This window comes from Aegilops tauschii, chromosome 7 (assembly GCF_002575655.3).
Source record: "Aegilops tauschii subsp. strangulata cultivar AL8/78 chromosome 7, Aet v6.0, whole genome shotgun sequence".
NCBI lineage: Eukaryota > Viridiplantae > Streptophyta > Magnoliopsida > Poales > Poaceae > Aegilops > Aegilops tauschii.
The window spans coordinates 222150720-222175483 of NC_053041.3; the positions used below are offsets into that span (position 1 = coordinate 222150720).

Consider the following 24764-nt stretch of genomic DNA (forward strand, 5'->3'; position numbering starts at 1 on the left):
ATATCATATTATGATATAAGCACAGCATGACACAATTCAGCAAACTACAAACGGAGTGTAAATATACAAACGATTGCTAATTTATATGAATTATTTTTCTCCACGTTGTGACTTCTATCACTTCCCATTTCTCACGTGCCTTGCGGACATGGTTACTTATGTAGTTATGTGCCCGAGTGGCATGGTACGCTGAAAGCCTTCCTAATCTATTTCTCCAATCATCACATCAGGATTACTGCAAATATAGTAGGATTCATATATTATCTTTTTCATAATGAAACCATAAATGACTTGTAACTTTTGTTGTTCCTTTTTGCAAGCCATCCTTTATTCCTTTTTTACCACAATACTTTGCTATTTTTGTACATACAAGTATAATCCGTAAAGAAGTTCCTTGAACAATCATTCAGCTGCATCTTTCGCAGCAGTCTCGAACGCCCTCATGAATATGTTTGGAGGCTGACCACCACTGAGTTGATATTTTCCATTGATCTGAAGTAAACAGCACAAAAAGATATCATGCACAAGTCACTAATTGGATAAGAGGCGGAAGGGACACTAACAATAAAGTAATTAATATTCATACCACAAAGTGAGGGACTCCAGAAATGCCAGAAGAGTATTTGTTGAGTTCTTCCTTAACCTTGTACCACCAGAAAACGGATTAAGAAGCTGCAGCCTTTTCCCAAAATAACGATGGCCACCAGGAGCAACGGTCAGTGGAAAACATACCTCATCGACTCCTTTGCTAGGGTCCAGCAGAAGTTCTTCTGCTCCTTCTATGCCCACCTTTCTTGCAGCATCCATAAGAACTTGCCTTCACAGATTTGAAAAATGAATTTCATAAGACTGAAGACAACAGTGGTCAACATAGAAAGAAAAATTGAGGAAAAGAAAGTGCGGCAAGTTGATTAGAGGTATACATTCCCTCGAGTAAATGAAGCAACGAACAGCTTACTCTGGTAGCATGGGACAGTTTTAATTCGCAATTTTATCCTCTGTTGTTTTCAGATGCTATAATTCTATTCAGAGGTGTGGTGCAGCATGAAGACAGTGAATGGCGAATTTTTGTTTGTCAATACAAAAAACAGAATGATGCAGCACATGTAACAAATAAAAATTAAAATGGGCACGTGTTATTTGCTTTTGCCTCATTATGAGTAACTCACATCTAGAGTAGAAAATGGTCATCAAAAACCATGTGTTAAAGGTGATAATAAAGGGATGGCTGGAGCATATATGCAGCCTCTCTGTTTTCCTATATATATTGAGCATAGGGTTGAGCCAAGTACAATAGTGGGCTTTTCTAGAAGTTGGTTAGTGATTTCGCATTAAGTAATATGATGGTCACTGATCAGTCCAACTCAAAAAAAAGAAGTATGATTCTCAGTGCATTTTTTAGTATCTGGCACAGGACTTGTAGCATAATTTCACCTCAATAGTTGTCACATGCGAAGGTGTATTCTTAATATGATATATTTATTTTGCTCGCAAAACCCCCCGGTATGTTCATTTAGCTAGTGCAATGAAATGTCTAGATTACAATACAGTTTCTCTCAGAGGAATAACGGGGCTTAAAAATGATTCCAAGTCTTGTGCCATTACAAACACAGAATATGCATAGTATGTCAGTACCAAAAGCAGTTATACACAAAGGATATCAACAGGTCAACACAGATTTACTGCAAATATAAAATACATAAACTGTAGGATTAAGGTCAGAACAAAAATCAAAGAAGCAACAGTGGTCATACTCATGGAGTTTAACATGTACTCACCTATCACCAATATATTTTCCTTGGCAAAAATAACTGACGAATAGTTCGTCTAGAAGAGCATTTTGTTTATCATAGCCTTGGTGTCCGGCAAGTGTTATGAGCCTATGGCTGTCCATTGTATTCCCGCTGCATTACAATCTTAAAGTCAGTGCACTGAAGACCCATACACATGATGCAGGTGTATGGAGCAGTTTAGAACCGATTCACTTACGTGAGTCCTGACATGTCATATTCAAAGCCAAGTCCTCGGAACATCTGCAAAAATAGGACGGCAACAGATAAGTACACATTATATGCCATGTGAATAAACAACATGGTCAAGTTGAATGAGAGGACCTCTCTCATGCGAGCAGTTGCACGCTCAAACTGCACAGGGCCAAACTTGGTCTTGTAGAAATCAGATTTCTTGACACCTTCCTTAGGTGCATCAGGGTTCAGAAAAAATGGATGCCAACGAACCTATAAAGCAGAGACAGTCACACTAGCATTACACCGTGATGATAAGAATTGTGAAGTTAGATCATGGTAGTGATTTATTGAAGTGAAACCTCAAAATCAAACTTGTCCATGGTTTGCTCCATAGCTTTCTCAAGATTCTTTTTCCCAACAAAGCACCAAGGGCACACTGTATCCGAGCTCACGTCGATCTGAATGAGCTTCTTGCCAGTATTTGAAGCCATATGTTTAGCAAATCTACAATTGAACAAAGAAGTTATTATCAAATTGGCTCGTAATTTCGCCTCCGAGAAAGCACTGACAGATTAGTCCACTTCAAGAATGTGAATCTTTGAGGGGTATTTTCTTTCAAGAGAAAAGCTGAATTTCTGAAAGCTGAGAAGATGCAAAAGCATTGCCAGGGCTTTGTTTCAGTACTCTTCCTGAAGAAAGCATTTTGACTCCTGAAGAAAGCTATAATTCATTTTGCCTAGGATCCAAACACCCCTGACCAGAGACAGTCATACATACTGTATGTGAGTTATTTACCCAAAACCACCACACTTGGGGCTAGGGTAACCGGTCGGTACCACATTTGAGCCATGTCACAAAAAACCACCAACTCTGGGACTAATTGGTAACGCAAAGCACTGACGGGCCGTTTTAGCCACGGAAACAGCGAATCCGACAGGTCGGGCCCACCCGTCGAGTCGACGTGGCGTGCTTGCGTGGACAATTTGTTGAGTTGGACGAGGGCCCCACCTGTCAATGACTAGAGTGTTTATCTTTTTTCACATTTTCTTTTTATTCCTCTCTTCAGTTTTCTCATGGGCATTTCAACAAACACGCTATGTGCGTGTCTTCACCGGCGCCACCACCAGGCGAGGCCGTGCGGCGGCGCACTGGGAACGGGCGCGCGAGGCAGCTGCGGTAAGGAGAAACTCGACCGACGCCCATGGTGGTCTTCTCTGGGGACGTCGATGGCGGACTCGCGGCCGCGGACGGACATGCCCTCCACGGCGCGCGGCCAGGGCCTCCCTGCGCACCGCCGCCGGCAGCCCGGCACAGTAGCTCCAGCACCGTCGACGTGTGCTTCATCATTGCGACCACGAGGCCCGACGCTGCAACCGCCTCCATTAGCCTGAGCCCGAGCAGGATCTCCCGTGTAGGAGAAGCCTAGGGGGCGGCCCGATGCTTCTGGTTTGCCGCCAGCTCGCGCCGCCAGCTCGCCGCCAGTTCACCGCCATCTCGCGCCGCCCTCAATGCCCGATGCAGCGCACGCATGCGTTCGTCCAGGGAGACATCTAGTCATGGAGGTACGAGGTCCAGCGCGGCGGCTCAACATGGATTTTAGGTGGCTGGGGCGGCTGGGCAGCTCGCCGGTGGTGGTGTATCTCACCGGGGTTGGGCTCCGGTGGCGGTGCGGGATTAGACAGTGGTGGGGGTTGGTGTACTGGAGGGAGAGAGGGGAAGAAGAGAGAGCCCGACAGGTGGGGCCTTGTGCCACCTCAGCGGATTATCCACATAGGCACGCCACGTCAGCCCGACGGGTGGGCCCGACCTGTCGGATTCGCTGTTTCCGCGGCTAAAACGGCCCGTCAGTGCTTCGCGTTACCAATTAGTCCCAGAGTTGGTGGTTTTTTGTGACATGGCTCAAATGTGGTACCGACCGGTTACCCTAGCCCCAAGTGTGGTGGTTTTGGGTAAATAACTCACTGTATGTCGAAATAATGGATTGATCGCAGCTTTGCAAGTTTTGCTGTATTATTGCTCGGTTTTAAACCACCGAGAGCGATCTTGTGAAAAGAAAAACAATGCAGTTTGGTACATATTTTCGTTAGCCACTTAAAACTAGTATTGCTTTTAAGATTTCCATATTACGATCCCTTCTTGGGTATCCGGTGGCGATCGAATAGGAAATGGGGATTTGTCATCACTCTCGTTTCACTTACTGAAATCTAATTGACCATCTCTCCAATTAGACCTCAATGGCGTTCTCCCCACCCAGACCCAGTGCAGCTGCCGGGAAAAAAAAATCCGAGCTACAGTTTCAACTTTCAAGGCAAATTGCACTCCACTTTTCGCATCCTCAAATAACAACAACCAGGAATTGCGCTTCGCCTAGAGGCAGAGTTCTTGCATCACCCAGCCATGCCGTCCCCAAAGGAAGTCCACAATCGATTTTGTTTTTCTTGGAGCAAATCCGCATGATGATTAACCGGAAAGAGACAGGTACTACTGCATACATAATACGAAAGACGGAGAGGATTCTGAACCTGAGAGCTGTGGGCTTGGCGAGGGAGGGGGCGCGGATCGGGAGGAGGCGACTTGGCATACAAGTGAGAAAAATCTGCCCCTTCACTTGTGATCTGGGTACGATTTGGTATCTGTTCGTGAGGTGAGGTGAAGGGGAGGGGGAGGTAGGTAGGCAGAAAGGAGAGGGGAGGGTCGGCGTTGTTTGCTCGTGGACTTTTTGTCTGTTTGGGAAGAGTTCCACTCGACGTCGTAGCTTTGAGCGGTAAACACGTGTTTGGCTCACAAGCCAGCTCCAGAATCAGATTAGTGAGAGGTTGTTGTGAATTGTCAACTACACTTCTTTTTTCTCAATTTTTTCCTACCAATCATTAATCACTAATTTTCTTTGCTCTCCCGTCTGTTTTTTCCCTCATATTTTTCTTAAAAGGACTGAGATCTATAAAGGTTCATTAGAAATACAAAGCGTTTGAAACATGATAAAAAACTAGATAATACCCCGCGCGTTGCTGCGGGATTTATAGTAATACATTGTCGAGAATAAATTAGAACATACGAAAAGTTCTCTGCGTCATATTTATGGGTGTCTTACATTGCACATTTGCATAACAGAAATTCACTTTGCACTACCAAAAAAGTTGCTTCCCAAAAAATGCCAGTTATAGAAATAATGGTGGCAAAGTCTTGTGGCTCTTTTTTTTCATGAATACCTTAATGAAGCAGACACAGTGGTATAATTCATTTCTTTAGTTAGCTACATTGGTAAAAATGGGCTTACAATCCTCTAGAAATATAAAGATAGGAAACCATTCTCATCGGTAGATCTCTTATGCATGATCTCAAAAGGTAAAGATTATTACTGTCGATAACCAATTAGTGGCTTTGCCAATACCTTCTATGTAGCCTGCACTAAAAGTCAAAGAAGCAATAAGACATGGGACATGAACGTTTGATTGTCCCGGTGGCAAAGTCTTGTGTAACTTATATGTAGCCTCATAAAAGTACACATCCCGTCTTGAAGGTATCCATTGTGGCAAACACTTCATGTAGACATAAATAAGGAATGGTAGTGGTCCTGAAAAGTGAAAAGACAAACTGTCACATTTTTTATGGCAATCTATGAAATGTGATGAAACAAATGGACTAACCAAAATACCAAATATATCTAAAGTCGATCTGAGTAGCGGGAAACTGTTAATGAATAGAAAGAAACTTTAACAACCAGAGTGCAAATGAGATTGAAAATAATAATAATAATAATAATAATAATAATAATAATAAACAACCAGCGTGGGCTTCTCTTTCCTAGGTTTTACACCGATGGGCTTCAGTGGAAGACAGAGGAGGCCTTGTTTGATTAATTACCAGAGTTAAATATCTCAGAGAAAAAATTAGCAGAGTTAAATCACACCATTGGTTGAAAAATGCTGAGGTGGCAAGGCTGCTGAGGTGGATAGGCTGCATGTCAAGAGAAATAGGATAGTGGGGATGAACTATTTAGGTATTATAGATTACAATGAGGACCATGCACCACAGAATCACCATTGTCCCCCGTCAAAACGAGCCGCCAATGTGTCGTCGTCGTCGCTCTCATACCAGAGCCGACCTAACCTTGTTGATGATAGCAGGAAAGTCTTTGTGCACGTGCCCGTAATGACCACCACCTAGGAGTGGTAGTCGTCGTCGTTGAACAATTGAATCGATCTGAAGAACTTGACATAAAATCTCGTTGTCACGCATGCATGATGAGAAAACCTAACCTCGCCTCGCCGTCCCGAGGAGCTGACATGAATATACACCAGAGCTTCGTCTAATGCGTCTCAACTGATGAACTTGAGAAGGATCGGAGCCTGGAAAACTGACTCGAATAAGAAGCACCACCATCCACCGCTGCCTCCGTGAGTATTAAAATAAAAACCCTAATCTATCTACTAGGCGGAGCTGAGGCATCCGGATTTCCCTCCCCGCCATCAACCACTTGAGCAGCAGGCAGAGGGGACGCGAATTCATGGGTTCCCCGATGAAGATCGAGAGGAGGAAGGCTTTGCCCTAGCCACCTTACGAGAGTGGAAAGGAATATGATTTTGTCTCGAAAGTACTATTCTGATACAAAGCTCAAATGCTCCCTGATGAAAATAAAATCTAAAAATAGTAAAAACAATTAAAAAATATAAAAGTTTTCTCTGGTAATTTTTGACATTTTTTTTGCAAAATTTCAGCACGAAATAATATTTGCGGAAGGAGTGGCAAAAAAGACAAAAACATCATCCCAAGATGTTTCAAAACTAGCATTTTTGGAATATTGATTTTTTTCCACAACTTCCACGAATGTCATTTGTGCTGAAATTTTGCAAGCATGCATAACATTTGTCAAGGTTTATAAAAAAAATCAGATTTTTTTGAATTTTTTTACTATTTTTTCATTTACTGTTCACTAGGGAGCATTTGAGCTCGGGAGCAGATAGTCCACATCCATATTGTCTCAACTTGTTTTCTTTTTGACAGTTCAGTTTTTTTCCATCATATTGATGATCATTACTACAGGATTGTTAATTCATAGCTTATTAGACCAGCATGATGGATTGCAAGTGCTTTTATAATTCAATGAAGCCGTTGTTAGCCAAACATCTGTCCATTGGTTATGAAACATGATGGGTAAATTGAGTTCTTGACACAAAATTAAACGGTAGGCATATTTGAATTCTCGACACAAATTCCCGCGGGGGGGGGGGGGGGGGGGGGGGGGAAGGGGGAGGGTTGTGATTTTTTTTGAGATTCCAAGAGACTCAGTCGTGGTGATTTTGAACCCCTAGTTTACTCTTTGAGATTTCATTTACCAATTTCCCATTTTCTAAAGAAGAGAAAAATTTCTTCTCACGTCCAGCCGTTCGCAAGCTCCCGTTCTACTTCAAAAATGTTATTTCATAGTAGCTATTGCATGTTTAGTTCCTACATGAAATTTGTTGTTAATTTGCTAAGAGATCCTACAGCAATGCAAGGGCGTCTTATAGTTGATGGAGAGATAGAGAGCGTGCAAGCTAGAAGCAGGGGAGGTGAAGATGAGAGGATGCGTCGCGATTCTCTCTCGGCGTCGCAATATAACCACAATTTCTAAGCTTCCTGATAATGTAGCCTCATTGTGCATCATGGTTGGAGAGCGGTGTTTGGGCCCACGTGTAAGTTGGTGGCTTGGTTGGAGACGTCGTGGGCCCACTCGCCTATGATTGTGGACACATGGCAACGCAAAATACATGACCCCAACCCTGAGATATCCTCTCATATGTACATACCGTGTTCGTCGCGTTCAACGAACGCAACCTCAACGACTGAAGAATGGTGCAACGAAGTGTGCATTAGTTTCTAGTGTTTCTCAAGGGTTTGACTAGAGGTCAGGTGATTGAATTTACAAATTTGGGCCAGTCATTTTTTCTTCGTCCACATCGGCGACCAGCGTTGGGCTCGGCGAGCTACCGGGCTGTGCAGCTGCTGTTGTTACGACCTTCGTCCCACCGCTCGCATGCACGCTAAGAGCATCTTCAGCCGCGTCCCCAACAGGCCCTTCAGGCGACTTTTTCGGCGCCGGCGCCAAAAAAACAGCCCAGTCGTGCCTCTAGGATGACGAAAAGCGCCGGTTCGGCCCTTTTTTTCGCCCGGCGGCCGAACCCGGCGCGCTGGGGGCGCTTGGGGGCTCCGGCGCAAGGGAAAAGCGCGGGTGACCCACCCCGTCAGGTGAAAAGTCAAGATTTTCTTCCCCGACTCGCCTCCCACCCCCCGCGCTCTCGGGCGCCACTAGGTATATCCCGGCGCTGCCCCGCCGCCCTTCACCGGTAGATAGCCATTCCCCGCCGAAAAAATAGTAGAGGTTCGCCGCGGCAGCCCCTCCGACACCAGCTGGGCGTTTTCGGCCGTCGTTTCCGGCCGCGGAGGGGCAGTTTAGCGGCGGGTGCACGCCCACCGCGCGCAAGGTGTTCGGCGATTTGCCTGCCTCGGCGATGGACTCGGATGACGAGGAAGTGCTCGCCGCGCTGCTGGAGGAGGAAGCCGAGGCCGACGTCCAGGAAGAAGAGCATCTCATGGTGCTCGCCGCCCTCGCCCAGCTGCTGGCGAGCAATGAAAAGCCGCGGCGAGGTGGCTCGGCGCCGGGGCGGGTGAAAGCAAAGAACCGGCATCGTCTCGAAGGCTACTGCATGCTCTACTCCGACTACTTCGCCGATGCTCCACTTCACGGCGACAGAACATTTCGACGCCGTTATCGGATGAGCAGAAAGCTTTTCCTCAGGATTGTGAATTCCATCCGGGAGTTCGACAACTACTTCAAATGCAAGATGGATTGCACCGGCAAACTTGGATTCACCTCCATCCAGAAATGCACGACAGCGATAAGGATGCTTGCATACGGAGCTCCCGATGACTCACAGGACGACTATGGGCGCATGGCCGAGTCCACCAGCATAGAGTGTTTCTACAAGTTTTGTCGGGCAGTGGTGGCAGTGTTTGGACCGCAATACTTGAGAACACCCAATGCGGAAGACACTGCTCGGATCCTAGCACAGAATGCAGCAAGAGGATTTCCTGAGATGCTTGGAAGCATCGACTGCATGCATTGGAAATGAAAGAATTGCCCATTTGCTTGGCAGGGGATGTACAAAGGCGCCAAAGGCGGTTGCAGTGTGGTACTTGAGGCGGTGGCCACACAGGACCTCTGGATTTGGACTCCTTCTTTGGTATGCCAGGAACTCACAATGACATCAACGTGCTGCAGTGCTCTTCTGTCTTTGCCAAGCTTGTTGAAGGTCATTCTCCTCCGGTGAACTTCGAGATCAATGGGCGGCACTACAACAAGGGGTACTATCTAGCTGATGGCATCTATCCGAGATGGTTGACATTTGTGAAGACCATCAAAAACCCTGTGCCTGGAGGCAAGAACGCCTGGTTTGCGAAGATTCAGGAGGCTTGCAGGAAGGATGTCGAGCGGGCATTTGGTGTGCTCCAATCTCGATTTGCTGTTGTCCGGTACCCCGCTCAGACCTGGTCGAAAGATCAAATGTGGGAGATCATGACCTGCTGTGTCATCTTGCACAACATGATCATTGAGAGCGAGCAGGAAGAGCCAGTGTTTGACACTGAACCATACCACAGGCAGGGTCCTCTTCCCAAGTTGATCACCAGCTACCGGCAACCTGGACTGCCTACCTCAGTATGCGTCAGGAGATCCGAGACCCACAGGTGCATCATCAACTGCAGCAAGATCTGATAGAGCACCTATGGAGGCTCAAGGGCGACACCGGGCGCGACGTGTGATGAAATATGGGTTTTTATTTGTTGAACTATATAATTTGTATTGAACTATTTGTTGTTGAACTATTTTGTTGAAGTATTTGAATTTTCTCTGATGAAATATGTGATAAAAAAATTATGTTGATAATTGAACGCCGAGCCACGGCGAACCACGCCGAATATGGGCCTATTCTCACCCATATGGGCCTTTTTCGCCGAAATGGGGGCGACGACTGGGCGCAAAACCGCCCCCAGCGCCGAACGAATTGCTGGCTCGTCCCCAGAAGGCAATTATTATGCGTCCTGGGAGGGCCAACAGCTGGAGATGCTCTAAGCTAGCTCGCTCAGAGTAGATAAAACACACAGCCACACCACATTCCACGCCACATGGTCTCATTTTTTTGCGTGGATTCCACACCACATGCTAGACACCGAATAATGTCAGCATAAGCACTATGATCTTTTTTTTTGAATTTCAAAGAAACGGAATCCTACAGCTCAAAACGTTTTGTACTCTTTTGTATGCACACATATAGTGCAGTACTCCTACGAATCTGTATAAAAACCCATGTTCGTACCTGAGAGATAAAAACAGATAATAATGAAGATAAAATGTGAAGACATCTGGATCACAAGCTACAGGGAAACCCACTTGGTTAATGTTTTCCATCTCTTTGTATCGTGTGCCAGTCCAATGAAAGAATTAGTGCCAATAGAAAACTAAAAAAATAAAATTTTCTATGGAAGAGTGAATTAGTGCATTGATATCAGCCTTTTAAAAGAAAGAAAATAAACAAAATAAAATAATGACAAAACTTGCACACAATTTACACAGAGGTTACACTTTTCATAATATGCAAGGATAAACTTATACTCCCTCCGTCCGGAAATACTTGTCGGAGGAATGGATGTATCTAGACATATTTTAGTTTTAAGATACGTCCATTTTTATTCATTTCTTCGACAAGTATTTTCGGACGGAGGGAGTAGTACTGATTTTTTTTTGCAAAAAGAAGTTTCCTTAGAAGGAATGAATTAGTGGCATTGATATTATCCATAAAGGAAAAGAAATAAAAAACAAAAAATTAAAATTTGTGTACAATTTAAAAAGAAATTGCACTTTGTTATAATATGCAAGAATCAACATGTAATAGTGGAATTTTTGTAAAAGAAGATTTTTTCCAAAGAGTGAATGAATTAGTTGCATTGATATTTCATCCACGGCGTCTCTACTTCTTAAAATGAGAAAAATAAAGTTTTCTATGAAAGATTAAATTGGTGGCATTAGTATCACCATTTAAGAAGAAATAAAATAAAGGAAAAACTAACACACAATTTAATCAGAAATTGTGTTTTTTATAATATGAAGGCTAAGCATAAAATAGTGAAGTTATCACAAAAAAGGAAAGTTTTCTAATATTAGTATTACACTATAAGAAGAAAGAAATTTAACAAAAACAAAAAATAAATAAAACTAAAAAAATAAAAATATGAATTTTCTAAGGAATAACGAATTAGCGGGATTTGTATTACCTATACGAATACGAGGACAGGAAATTTAAAATAATCTAAAATAAAAAATGTCAAATTTTGCACATAATTTATATAGAAATTACACTTTTTATAATATGCAAGAACAAGCATATAATACTGAAATTTTCACAAAAAAAAGAAGTTTCCTAAGAAGGAAAGAATTTGTGGCATTGCTATTACCATTAAAGAAAAAATGAAACAAAAACTAAAACTAAAACAAAATCAAAATAATGAAGTTTTTCTAAGAAAAAAATGAATTAGTGGCTTTGGTATTACCCTTTGATAGGAAACAAAATTAAATAGAAACTAAAACAAAATAATAATAGTGAACCTTTCTAAGAAATAAAAGAAAATGAATAAAAAACTTAAACAAAATCAAAATAATGAGGTATTTCTAAGAAAGAATGAATTAGTGGCTTCAGTATTACCCTTTAAGAAGAAAGAAAATGGAATAGAAATTAAGAAAAATCATAATGATGTAGTTTCTAAAAAAGAATGAATTAGTGGCATTGGTGTCACCCTTTACGAAGAAAGAAAAGAACAAAAAAATTGCACACAAATTTCATTAAAATGCGCTTTTTAATAATAAGCATATAAATAGTGAAATTTGCGAAAAGCAGTTATAAGAAGGAATGAATTAGTGGCATTGGTATTACCCTTAAAGAAGAAATAAAATAAAAACTTAAACAAAATTAAAATAATGTAGGTTTCTAAGGAATACTAAATTAGTGGCATCGGTATTACTCAAAAGAAGGGAAATAAAAAAATTAAAAGAAATAACAGCAAGAATTGCACACAATATACAGAAATAATGTGTAATTCAAAAATATGCAAGAATAAACATATAATAGTGGATTTTTCACAAAAAATAACTCCTAAGAAGGAATGAATTTAGTGGCATTTATTTTACCCTTGAAGAAGAAAGAAAATAAATAATAACTGAAAATTTCAAAATAAAGAACAATGAATCCGTAGCAATAGTACTACCATTGAAAGAAGAAATATAACGTAACAAGCTTTAAAAAACTGCACACAACTTCGCTCTAAAATTGCACTTTTTGCGGTATGCAAACAATAATTATATAATAGTGTAATTTTCACACTTATTGCATAGTATTCATGTGTATACATTTATATGCATCCAACATGAAAGAAAAAGAAAAACCAACTAACAAAAAAACTAAAAGCAAAAGCAAAAACACGTAAAAACAGAAAAGAAACAAAGGGATAGAGGAGGGCTGGATCGCATGGTTAATGGGCTTTGGCCCAGTGGCCAATTGACTGACCCAAGCACAGCCCAATATACAACACATGGCAGAAAAAAAATGCAGCACAAATCTTAGAGCAAAAATTGGATGGCCAGAAAATAGACTGACCCAAATTCAAAACTCAGGCAACTTACAAGTAGCTAAAGTGGTTTCTCAAACCATGGTGAATGCTCCAATAACCAGGGTCAGGTGTGAACGGTTTCAAAAACCTTACGATTACATGTGAGGCCCCAAAGCGGTAGACTGTATCCAATGCAAAAAAAAAAAAAGTAAAGCTGCCCGGAAATAGAAGTACAGCCCGAGTCCAGTGGTTGATCCTCCTGCAGCGCATATCTGCATATCATGTACTCCTTTCCGTGCTAGGTACATCCATTTGAGCGACAACTAATTCCAGACGAACGGAGTATCTATTTTCTTTCTTACTTCTATAGTATTTTTTGATTTACAAAGAAAAGAAATGGCAAGATTTGGCTGAGTAGAAACGGATGTCCAGCGATAGCATGCACTGCCTACGCGGGATTATCAATGAGGCGGTCGCTTGCTAACGAACGAAGGAACGAACTGACTAAGCAACCAACTAACAACCCTCCTAGAAAGACTGTCAAAAGGAAAACGAACCCTCCTAAACCCCCGCGTGAAGAAGACGAGATCGGTGCTGGCGTCCAGCGATAGCATGCACTGCCTACGCGGGATTATCAATGAGGCGGTCGCTTGCTAACGAACGAAGGAACGAACTGACTAAGCAACCAACTAACAACCCTCCTAGAAAGACTGTCAAAAGGAAAACGAACCCTCCTAAACCCCCGCGTGAAGAAGACGAGATCGGTGCTAGCAAAACTGATTTATTAAACACTGGAGGCAGCTCTGGCTGTTGGTGACGCCGATCTCTCTCTAGCTCTCTCTCTCACCCCGCTCCGCGCGATGGAGCACCAGCCGCCAGCCGACGACGTCGTGGTCCAGCTGAGCGCCGCCGCCGTCGCGGCCGTCGACGAGAGGAGCTCGACGAACCACGACGGCGACAACGCCGGCGCTGGGGACGGCGGCCGCGCGCGCCGCACCTTCAGCCAGTACTACAAGATGGAGCACCGCAAGGCCCCGGTGCGTACCCGTCCTATATAAAACTTTTGCAGATTCATCCATCGACGCCATTTCTGGTCTTTTTTTTTGAAATGGAGGTATACCCCCGGCCTCTGCATCATAATGATGCCATTTCTGGTTCCTGACGCGATGGATGGATCGATGGATCCATGCATGTGCGATGGCAGGATTTCAAGTGGTGGCAGATCGGGGTGCTGAGCTACCAGTCGCTGGGCATCATCTACGGCGACCTCGGGACGTCGCCGCTGTACGTGTTCTCGACCGTGACGCTGCCGGACCCGGGGGAGGAGGACTTCCTCGGCATCCTCAGCCTCATCCTCTGGACGCTCACCCTCATCGGCCTCCTCAAGTACACCTTCGTCGTGCTCCATGCAGACGACCATGGAGAAGGTAACCACCGCCGCTACTGGATCAATCCCCTTCCCATTACATTACGGTCACCTTTGGTTGACGGATGCTGCTGCGTTTATCTCTTCTGTCCTCTAATCTAACATATGTGTAGATCCGAGTATTTTTTTGGCAAAATCCTGGTATCATATTTTGCATGTAAATACAGATCCGCCTTTTCGGAATACCTAAAGTACTGTAGTAGATTAGCATCATCTCGGCAGCTAGCTGCTCTCGAGATACGTTGTTGAATGTTGGTCGCCGTATGATCTTTTTTTTTTTAATCCAGAAGTTACCCGGTTCCATTTTGCATTAAAACCAAACCATCAGTCCTACTCCAGTTCCAAAAAGTCAAAACGAAAAGTCTGATACACGAGGCAGATTTTGATGCAATTTGGATGTTCTGATCTATTGCCTGATCCACTGGGAGAATAGGGATTAGTATTAGTTGATCGTGAATGTAACAGAATACCATTTTTTAAGTAACTTTTAAGATTCGTGCAAAACTTTGTAGGGTTGTGTACCGAACCAAAACTCAAGAAAAATGGCCAAGAAAATATTTCCACCACCATACAACTCTATCTACAGTAATATCACAAGCACAAATACCCTAAGAACGTACTCCCTCCGTTCCACAATACATGCCTTTCATTTGTCAAAATGTAGATGTATCTAGACATGTTTTAGTATATAGGTACATCCATTTTTGAACAAATGAAAGTCAAGTATTTTGAAACGGAGGGAGTACTTGATTGTTCGGATTCGATATTTTTTTGCTTGCCAAAAAATCTTGTGGACTTGTTGCAATAGGATTTTGGAGCGTACTTACACACACTTACTTCCTGAAGGTGGTACCTTTGCCCTGTACTCGCTCCTGCGTCAGCATGTGAATTTCAGCGGAAGCATGCCGATGCCAGTCACACGGCTGGCGTCCGACATTAATCTCAAGTTTCACAGCAAGAAGAAGAAACTGCCGTCCAAGATGCGCGAGTTCTTGGAAAGAAGCACAACAGCACAGTCAGTCATCACCTACGTCGTGTTGATCGCGACTTCCATGGTGATGGGTGATGGTGCCCTCACTCCAGCCATCTCAGGTACTCCAACCTGGTCGTTCCTATTAGCCACTTCAAGAGTGACAAGAAATATGATTTTAATTCCCACAAGTTGAATATGTCCTGACGTTTCTGTTTCTTTCTAAAAAAAACAGTTCTGTCGGCCGTTCAAGGAATCCAATCAAGATCTCCTAAGATAACACAAGGTAACAGCTGCTCATTTGCTTGTTTTTGCTAGCGCAGTTCTACTTTACAAGGCCGGTAAAAACAATAACAATCTGTTTGCTTGTTCCAGATCATGTTGTCATTCTAAGCGTGATTATATTGATCATTCTGTTCCTTTTTGAGAACTATGGGACAAGCAAAGTCAGCTTCGCTTTCTCTCCTATTATGCTCCTATGGTTTGCGTTTGTCTCGCTCATTGGACTGTACAATATTATCAAGTATTACCCACCAGTTCTCAAAGCCGTGTCGCCACTCCACATAATAACGTTCTTCGCAAGGAACAAAAGAAAAGCCTGGGAGCAACTTGGAGCAATTGTTCTATGCATAACGGGTTAGCACTCACTTCTTATGTTACTTAATATTCAAATCATATACATATCTACTAATTTTGTTTTCATTTACTTGATCTCCTTATGGCTAAATGTCGGTGATTATAATCAGGTGCCGAAGCTATGTTTGCTGACCTGGGTCACTTCAACAAGTCATCGATTCAGGTAAATGAGCATTTAATTTTAAGATGATAAAAAATCAAGTGCTAACTATATTCCTTCCTTCCCCCCCTGCAGATGGGATTTTCAGCAGTAGTTTATCCATCAATGATCCTTGCATATTCTGGCCAGGCAGCATTTTTGATCAAGAACCCTTCTAAGCTCAGCACGACGTTCTACAGTAGCACTCCAGAGCCCTTGTTTTGGCCCATGTTTATCATAGCTACTTTATCTGCTATTGTTGCAAGCCAGGCATTAATATCAGCCAGTTTCTCCATCATTCGACAATCAATTGCATTAGGTTGTTTTCCAAGGGTTACGATGAAGCATACCTCAGAAAAATATGAAGGCCAAGTATACTCTCCAGAGGTCAACTACTTCTTGATGATCACGTGCATCGTGATAACTTATGGATTTAAAGGGGGGCCACAGATCGGGCAAGCCTTTGGTGAGCAATCTAGTATATGCTTGTGTTATTCCTAATTGTCAATCTATTATATGCTCATGTTATTTCTCATTGCAACTGACCATGTGAGATTTTATCCATGTGAAATAAGAGTTATTGCTAAACTACATTTAGCCATTTAACACCACCGAACATAAGAAAATAGTAACATACGAAACGCTTGATTGTTTGGTTGGTACTTGCACAATATGATAGCGGTAGCCTGCCATTGTTATTGTGCTAGAAACAAGAAAGGATAGATGCAATAGCAGTAATGCAAAAGGTTGACATGCATTGGTTGCAATCTGACTGGACGTTCTTTCATTTTGTTTGCAGGCACAGTAGTGATATGGGTTATGCTGTTTACAACAACCCTCATGACAGTTGTCATGGTTGTCATCTGGCAAACCAACATCATAGCAGTCGGCCTGTTTTTCGCTCTCTTCTTTTGCATTGAAGGGATTTACATGACCTCACTTCTAAACAAGGTCTTACAAGGTGGGTGGGTTCCATTTGCAAATACTGCATTTTTCCTTGCAATTACAATGTCGTGGACTTATGGGAGACGCAAGAAGAATGAATACGATGCAGCCAACTTGGTGGGCAAGCAGGAGTTTATTAAAATAGTAACAGGGAGCAGCCAGGTACCTGGGATATGCATCTTTTGCACAGACTTGATGAATGGCATTCCACCTATTGTTCGCCACTATGTTAAGCACACGGGTTCCATCCGTGAAGTGATGGTATTTGTCACTGTGAGGATTCTTCCAGTGAGATCTGTCCTTCCAGAAGAGTGCTTCCTCGTAGACAAACTAGATCATGTTGGTGTTTATAGGTGCATACTCCAATATGGCTATATGGATAACCACAACATGGATGATGATGACTTCATTGTATTGGTTGTTGCATCCCTCAAGCAAATAGCTGACAATGATGAGATCTTACTGTTGGATTCAGCTTTCACAAATGGAACAAGCTTTGTGATTGGAAGGACTATTCTAAAGATGAGCATCACACGGAACTGCTTCAAGCGCTTCGTTATTAATAACCTTTACAGGTTCCTGCAAAAGAACTTCAGGTCCAACATGTCTAGTCTGAAGATAGCTCCTGGCAAAACATTGCAGGTTGGAATGCACTATGAGATCTGAGGAAGGCAACTCGCAGATGCATATGCATGGGATCCTGATGTCTTGAGTGTGTAACATTAGTGAAGATGTCATTTAGATATTTTCCGAAAGCTATCTTGGTCAAACTTTAAAGCGCACCAAAGTTTTGTATGTTTCACATTTATTCATAGTCGTACTAGAGAGGTTTTTGTTCCAGCATGGTGATATTTAGTTGTTTGATGAACTGCGAAATCATTGTCTGTTTAATGCCAATTATACATGCATGAATGTCAATTTTCAAATGTCAGTCAAATTGCTAAAACTAGCAAGAAATATATATTTTTATCCATCAGAGTAGCATGCAGTTAATGCTTTGTTGTTGTACAGTGTCATGCAATTGATTATGTAATCCATATTTCCCTAGCATCTACAACATGTCAACATCTCCAATGAATGCCTGTATTTGGTAATTAGTTATATCTATATATCTTTGGGTCATTTTGGTTTGATTAGTGTTTTGATCAGAATGTTTACCTACATTCTCTATGAACAAAAGAATGTCACCTAAATCATGTTCTTTAGCAAAACTAACTGAATGTTTGGTTGCAAATAATATTCTCACGCTAGTGAATTGCATATAGAACATCAGTGATGTTTACCAGGACAGTTTTATTTCACAGCCAACAATTTTGGGACACTATTCATGTGGATAGTGTAATATTTAAAAGTGGCTGCAAGGGTATACTGCTCTTAACATACAGAATCAATAGAAGCAATCTGCAGAAGCTTACCATGTTGTACAAAACGATTGTGTTTCTGGAGTAACATACTCCTAAAAATGATAACAGAAAAAGAACAGGTGGAATTTTTATTGCTTGTTGCACTCATATATAACTTAATTGTAATCTGATAACAAAGATTACAGAGAAGAGAATATTGGAACACCAGGTACGGTGACGCCTGAATCTACGATGAAGATGTTGCCAGTTATATATGATGCCTTTTCATGGATCAGAAAACGAACCAGCGATGTTAATGCTGGATCGGTAGTGCCATTTGTCTTAAGTGGCACAATCTTCGAAACGACAGTGCTCAGCCATCTCTTTTGCAACAGAGGAGCAGTTATTTCTGACTGGAATATTCCAGGCGCAATTGCGTTCACTCTAATTCCATATGCTCCTAGTTCCAAAGCCATTATCTGCACCAACACATCAAATATACCCTTTTACGAACACAATACCAAAAGAAACATTTGATGAGGAATAGTGGCGGTACCTTCGTGACAGAATGCACGGCCGACTTGGAAGATGCGTATCCAATGGAGCCAGGCAGATTGCCACGGTTGAGGCCAGCAACAGACGAAATGTTGATTACTGAACCCTTTATCTTGGCATCACGCATGTGTCTACATACATGCTTGGCGACGAGCCATAATCCGGTAAGGTTTGTCTTGATGAGTTTATCCCACTCATCCTCAGGCCAATCCAGTGAGGAATGAACACCTCCTGAAGTATACAAAGACAACGACTCTTATACAATAATTAAATGCACAAGGTTAAGACGTTCAGTAATATGATAGCTTTTCTCCTCTTCTCTAGGCCAAATTAACAGTGCTATAAGATCACGCACGCTCGTAATTAAACTGTTGACCAAAATAATCACACATTTGAGCTCAATTTGACAAGTATTTCCAGTTGGAGATAAATATAGGACCCATTGAATAAGGGCAAATCACTAGACGGATGTTCACACTGCGAACCGCACCCCGTATAGGTATAGCAGACTGGTTACCTCGGAGGCCAGCGTTGTTGATCAAGACGTCGATGCGGCCGAAGGCGTCCCAGGCCCTCTGCACCGCCGCCTCGACGGCGGACCCTCCGGCGGCGACGTCGAGCTCGACGGCCACCGCCCGGGGATGGCTAGCGGCCGCGTCCGCGGATGCGTTGATCTCGTCGCAGAGGGAGCGGAGGCGGTCGGTGCGGCGCGCGGCGGCGACGACCCGGCAGCCGGCGCGCGCCAGGTCGAGGCAGAAATCGCGGCCGATGCCGGAGGAGGCGCCCGTCACCAGCACAACCTGCCCTTCCAGCCTGCTCCACGGGGGAACCCCAGCCTTCTCCGGCAGAGACGACGCCATCGCTGGAAAGTGGAGTTGGGTCGCCACGCACGTTGTGGAAGTTAAAAAAATCCCCAAATGCTTAAAAGTGCAGCTGCGCTATTACATCGAGCGCATGCGCATGGATTATAAGATGAGATAAATCGGTTTCAGATTTAAAAAACTGTTCACCCACTCATTCTATATATGAAAAGATTTCTCAGATACAATACGTTGATTTTTTTCCACCTCATCTGATCAACCGTCTGAACCCAGCAATGACGTGTCATGCATTAATTCCAGTGTTAGAAAATTCAAAAAGCTATAACTTTTAAACCACGTGTCCGAATTATTATCTATTTTCATCGTTGGGTTCCTCGTGGCGAGCTCTTCAAAACTAGATCTCATATGAATATGTTTTGATCATTTTTTTTAGAAACAACTTTGATGCTAGATGAGACAACTTTAGTGCTAACATGAGCCACTCTGATGCTAGATGAATTGCACCCTGTGTATAACTGAATTCGCCTAGTAGCCTCCTAATTAGTTGTATGCAGTAGTGTGATAGGTAGTTAACATGGTTGCTAAGTTGCATATAAAAAATAAGTTGTAAATAGTTCAGTTGCCTGTCATACTGTTAAAGTTGTTTATCATAGAGTGGAAGTTGCATAAAATGGGTTCTAAGTTGTGTACCTCACAAACCAAGTTTACCTACATCGTTACGAAGTTACCTACGAGTGACCCTCAATTGCCTACAATACTGCGGAGGTTGTCCATCAAGGGACCTAAGTTGACTACAATGTCGAAAAGTTTTTATGGGATCTAAGTCGTCTATCATAATTCCAGTTTTCTAAACTATGTGGGATGAATGGTATGAGATACTTGTGCTTTCCTTTTCTGGGGGAGTCTGCCCGCCAACGCTATTGAGTGCACGCGTGTTGGCTAGCCAGGTCGCAATGAGCTCTTCAAAATTAAACCCCACCTAGATATATTTTGATTTTTTTTCAAAAGCAACTTTGATGCTAGATGGGCAACTTTAGTGCTAAACATAAGCAACTTCACTCCATTAAAAGTAAATAATTAGAAACAATAAGCAACTAAGTAGTAATAGAGAACAACTTTGAAACAGAGGCAGGTAACATCACATCACCTTCATAACCAACTTTCCTTCTACTAGAAGCATCTTTATAATGCTAAAAATAGACAACTTCACTACACTTTGTGTCCTAATTAATTTTGTCTAACATTCTTCTAACTTCTTTACCGGTACTTCTAAGGTTTCTATTGTTCATGCTCCTATGTCGTTGTTTCTAAATTGCCTATAACACTATGAAGTCGTCTTTCGTTAATGATCTTGTGTCTGTTATTGCTAGTTATGGTAGGCAACTTGCTGGTTAATCTAGGCAACTTCAGAGTGTTTGTAAGCAACTTAGAAAAACAATGATAAACAACTTCAAGATATTCTGGGCAACTTTTTTTAAAGTTAAGCAACTGAGCAGCAACAGTAGGCAACTAATTACCAATAGCAGGCAATTGGCATCAATGGTAGGCAATATATAGTACTTATAGGAAACTGAATATCAACCATAGACAACTAACCATCAACAAAAGACAATTGAGCAACCATATTAAACAAGTTGGGATAGTGTTAGCAAAATTTACATATACACATAGTGCAATGAAGTTTCTTTGTATGTAGCACTAAAGGTGCCTTGTGTTTTGTGTGATTTTTCTCATTTTTACGTGAACCAACTTATTGGCAGTCCTACTGGTCCCAAGTTTTTATGTGTTTCTTTGTATGTAGCACTATAGTTGCCTCAATCGCACTCAAAGTTGCTCTGAAAAAAAGTTTGACGAAACCTACTCAAATGGGATCTAGTTTTGAAGAACTCGTCGTGAGAAACCCAACGGTGAAAATGGAACTGAATTTTGACGCTTGAATCAAAAGTTACGGCTTTTAACGTGTTTTGAGTCCCAAATAAATGCACGCGGAGACAAGATCTGGGCTGATTTATTTGTAAAGTAGCATGATCACGTGGGCATGGGAAAGGTAGTGGCAGGGACCAGGTTGTTTCCTTTTTCAGAAGCGTATATGGACGGGCGATTGCATTCCATATATAGTAAGAGCGCTGGATCTCGCGAATAAGTGCCTGGGCGCTCGCTAGCCACGTCCAAAAAAGTCACCCCCGAACACAGAGCGGTGTTTTTTAAGGTACACAGAGGACAGAGCGGTGGTTTTTTTTCATAGTAATACGTGTCTCATTAATAATAGGGAAACATTTGGGTACGGCACGCCGGCTGAAACTTCGGCCGGTCTCGCGAGCCCGCTCGATCTGTCCCGTTTTTCCCGCACACGCCCCCTTATCCCTTCTTCCGCCCCGCTCCTGGTCTCCCGCATCGAGCGCGCGTCTACTGCACAGCCGGCCGGCGAGGGGACCTCCAGCACCATCCCGGCTCGCCCCCGACGACCGCATCACATCAGGATGCGAGCTCTCTCTCGAAAAAAGCTGCAGCTCCCGCGCGCAACAGATGCAGCTCAGCTCTCTCTTGAAAAAAGCTACAGAAAAAAGAAAGAAAAAAGCTACAACGCTCGCGCCAGCAGATGCAGCTTCGCCGCCACCTCCGCTTGCAGCTCAACTCCCTCGTCGACATTGGTCGGCCATTCACCGTGGTCACCTCCTCCGTCCATCACCTACTGAACCTTTGACCTCTGCGGTTGAAGCAAAAGAAAAGATAAACGCCATGGTTGTCCTCCAGGAAGAAAGCCGGTTCCAGCAAATTTCATGGCTGTTTTGTAGCACCACTAATGTTCGGTTCCAGCAAATCCCGTGGCTGGTTGTAGCACCACCGATGCCCCATTCCAACAAAAACTGGCATATATTTTTTGCTACAACCGGCGTCCAAATATGCTACGACCGGCGATCCAAAGTGCTACAACTGGCATATTGTTTTGCTACTACGGTGGTGACCACGGTGACCACGTGCCCACAGATGCTGCAACCGCTATCCTTAGATGCTGGAACCGGCATAATGTTTTGCTACTATGGGCGGTGACCGCGGTGACCACGATGGCGCAACAGCCGCAAAACCTGAGGCGGCAATGTCGAGAATGCTACAACCACGAGGCCACTTGCTGGAACCCGCAACGCCATCTGTTACAATCATCTTCTTTTTGCTGGAACCAGAGAAGATCGAGGCTACGACTTGCGCACGGCGAGCTACAACCAGCGACAAGAAAAGCTACAACCGAGGCAATTTTTTGCTGGAACTACATAGTGGTTTTCGCGAGTTACTTTGCCGCCTCCATGAACGTTGCAACCAGGGAGGCGCCACCAGCGGCGGAGCTGTCACCGACGAGCAGCGACGCTGTGGCTGGCGACGGCTACCCACGACCGCAAAGGTCGAGGAGGAAGTGTGGGGGAGCTGCTACCGGCGTGCAGCGGGGCTGCAACCAGCAGCTCAAAAATGCGAGCATCGACGGCGGCGACCGATGGAGGCGGCGAGCGTCGACGACGAGGCAACTTCGGGGAGCTTCAAGTGCCTGACCGGGATTCGTGATGCCGACGCCAGGTGCTTCGAACGGCGACCGCGGGTGAGTCGTGCCTCGCTGGATTAGATTCGCGTTTTAGAACGAAGCTGTTCGGATAGAGGAGACAATCGAATGGCTGTATTTACGTTAATCGGGCGGTGCACATCTGACCGGCCGAAAGTTTCGGCCGGCGCACCGGCGCAGAGTGCTTCCCTTAATAATAACATAAAGATTCAGTTAACATCTATATTACAGGACTGAAAAGATAGGATAATCCTATTAAAAAAACAGCGCCTCACTAAGGAAAAGGAGACAGATCACCTCTTCACTCGAGCTTGACGCGGCTCCATCGCTGATCAGCAGCTTTACAAACCTCCAAAGTAGTTTGCCCGAAGCAAAACCATTTGCCGTTGAAAGAATCAGACCGGAACAACGTGTCCCCGGACACACCATCGAACTCCAGAATTGACACCCCCACATGACTATGACGTCGGAGGAGAAAACCAGAACTGTTAGCCTCCAACCACAAACCCAGCACAAGATGCACCATCTTCCAGCTGTCACTTGCGTAGACAAGCGTCTGCGTGTACTCCTGGACGACAAAACCTCCCTATTCCGCCATGACGTCGGAGACAACGCCGCAGCAACGGGGACAAAGCAGAAGGAGAGACACACCTGATGGAGTCGCCATCGCCGCCGCCTCGCCGACACCGTCCATGAACCCTAACATCGCCGATCTGAAGGATCGACAAACACATGATGCCACCAACTCCGAGACGCCGCCATGAAGGACACCGCCGGTGTGGGAGTGGAGTTGAGGCGGATTTATTCGTCCGGACGCTACTCCCACCACCCCAACGGCGCACCACGACCTACAAATCCAAACCCTAACTACAGAGCGGAGGAACGGGGTCCCCCCTCCCTCCTGCTGCCGAAGCAGCAGCCGGAGAGAGAGGGGGCGAGCGCCCTCACCGGTGGAGAACGGTGGAAAAAGATCGTCTCCCTAGTCGCCTCGCCTGAGTTGAATACTTTGAATCCACTCGTACTGAAATATACTCCCAGCTACACCAAAAAACATTGTATATTCCACTACAGAGGGAGTATGCACATATACATACTCTTTTTTTTTTCTTTACGGGGAATGTACGTATACTGATGGAAAGACAAGATTCGAGAGGTGAAATTTTTAGACGTTCGAACAACAACAAGAGTGAAATGCGCCACTAATCCACGAACTCAAATTGATTGCACACTTTAGGCCAACAACTCAAGAAGTGATCGGATTTAGTCCGCAAACTCGTTGATTTGATCAAATAAGGCCAAAACCGGCCTGACCGGGAAAAAATCGGCTACGTGGATGCTATGTCATCGACCCTTTGACTACCGTGAATTCATTATTTTTTATAGGAGTCTATTTGCAAAGTGGACGGGTTTTTTCTCATAAACCATGCTAACGTCGTTTGGAGTGAAAACTATTAAAAAATTGTGTTTCCCGGGACTTGAAACTTGGCCATTCACCTTAGACAATGCCTTAGTGACCACTCGAACACCACGTTTCCACACTAATAAGCTTCTCAGTGTGTACATATACATATCTATATATATTTAAGTATAATCAGGAGAAAAAATAAATATTAAAACGCATGTTCCGAGGATTTTTGAACACAGGCCGTCTAGTTTAGAAATTGGCTTCCAGACCAATACACCATGAAGCGATTTATGTTCCAATAAGCATTCTTTTGCTGTACATACGTATTTTTTGCACCGTGCCTGTACGTACGTGTACATGATTTAGACC

The 24764-nt window shown here is 43.7% G+C and overlaps 3 protein-coding genes across 3 annotated transcripts; 1 reads left to right on the forward strand and 2 right to left on the reverse strand.

The window, feature by feature from the left end:
* Window positions 1-232: 232 nt before the first annotated feature.
* Window positions 233-4698, reverse strand: LOC109731701 (uncharacterized). Its single transcript, XM_020290878.2, has 8 exons — window positions 4490-4698; window positions 2327-2471; window positions 2115-2237; window positions 1990-2033; window positions 1779-1904; window positions 733-817; window positions 587-643; window positions 233-492 (listed from the first exon to the last, which is right to left on the reverse strand). The coding sequence occupies exons 1-8, from the start codon at window positions 4546-4548 to the stop codon at window positions 403-405; spliced, it is 729 nt and encodes a 242-aa protein (XP_020146467.1). The 5' UTR covers window positions 4549-4698; the 3' UTR covers window positions 233-402.
* Window positions 4699-13292: 8594 nt separating this feature from the next.
* Window positions 13293-17697, forward strand: LOC109731702 (potassium transporter 26). The gene is made up of 8 exons (XM_020290879.4): window positions 13293-13642; window positions 13810-14032; window positions 14878-15123; window positions 15237-15287; window positions 15377-15637; window positions 15748-15800; window positions 15873-16242; window positions 16576-17697. The coding sequence occupies exons 1-8, from the start codon at window positions 13466-13468 to the stop codon at window positions 17385-17387; spliced, it is 2193 nt and encodes a 730-aa protein (XP_020146468.1). The 5' UTR covers window positions 13293-13465; the 3' UTR covers window positions 17388-17697.
* A 495-nt stretch (window positions 17698-18192) lies between these two features.
* Window positions 18193-19529, reverse strand: LOC109731703 (uncharacterized). The gene is made up of 3 exons (XM_020290880.4): window positions 19137-19529; window positions 18621-18850; window positions 18193-18543 (listed from the first exon to the last, which is right to left on the reverse strand). The coding sequence occupies exons 1-3, from the start codon at window positions 19477-19479 to the stop codon at window positions 18265-18267; spliced, it is 852 nt and encodes a 283-aa protein (XP_020146469.1). The 5' UTR covers window positions 19480-19529; the 3' UTR covers window positions 18193-18264.
* Window positions 19530-24764: the final 5235 nt, after the last annotated feature.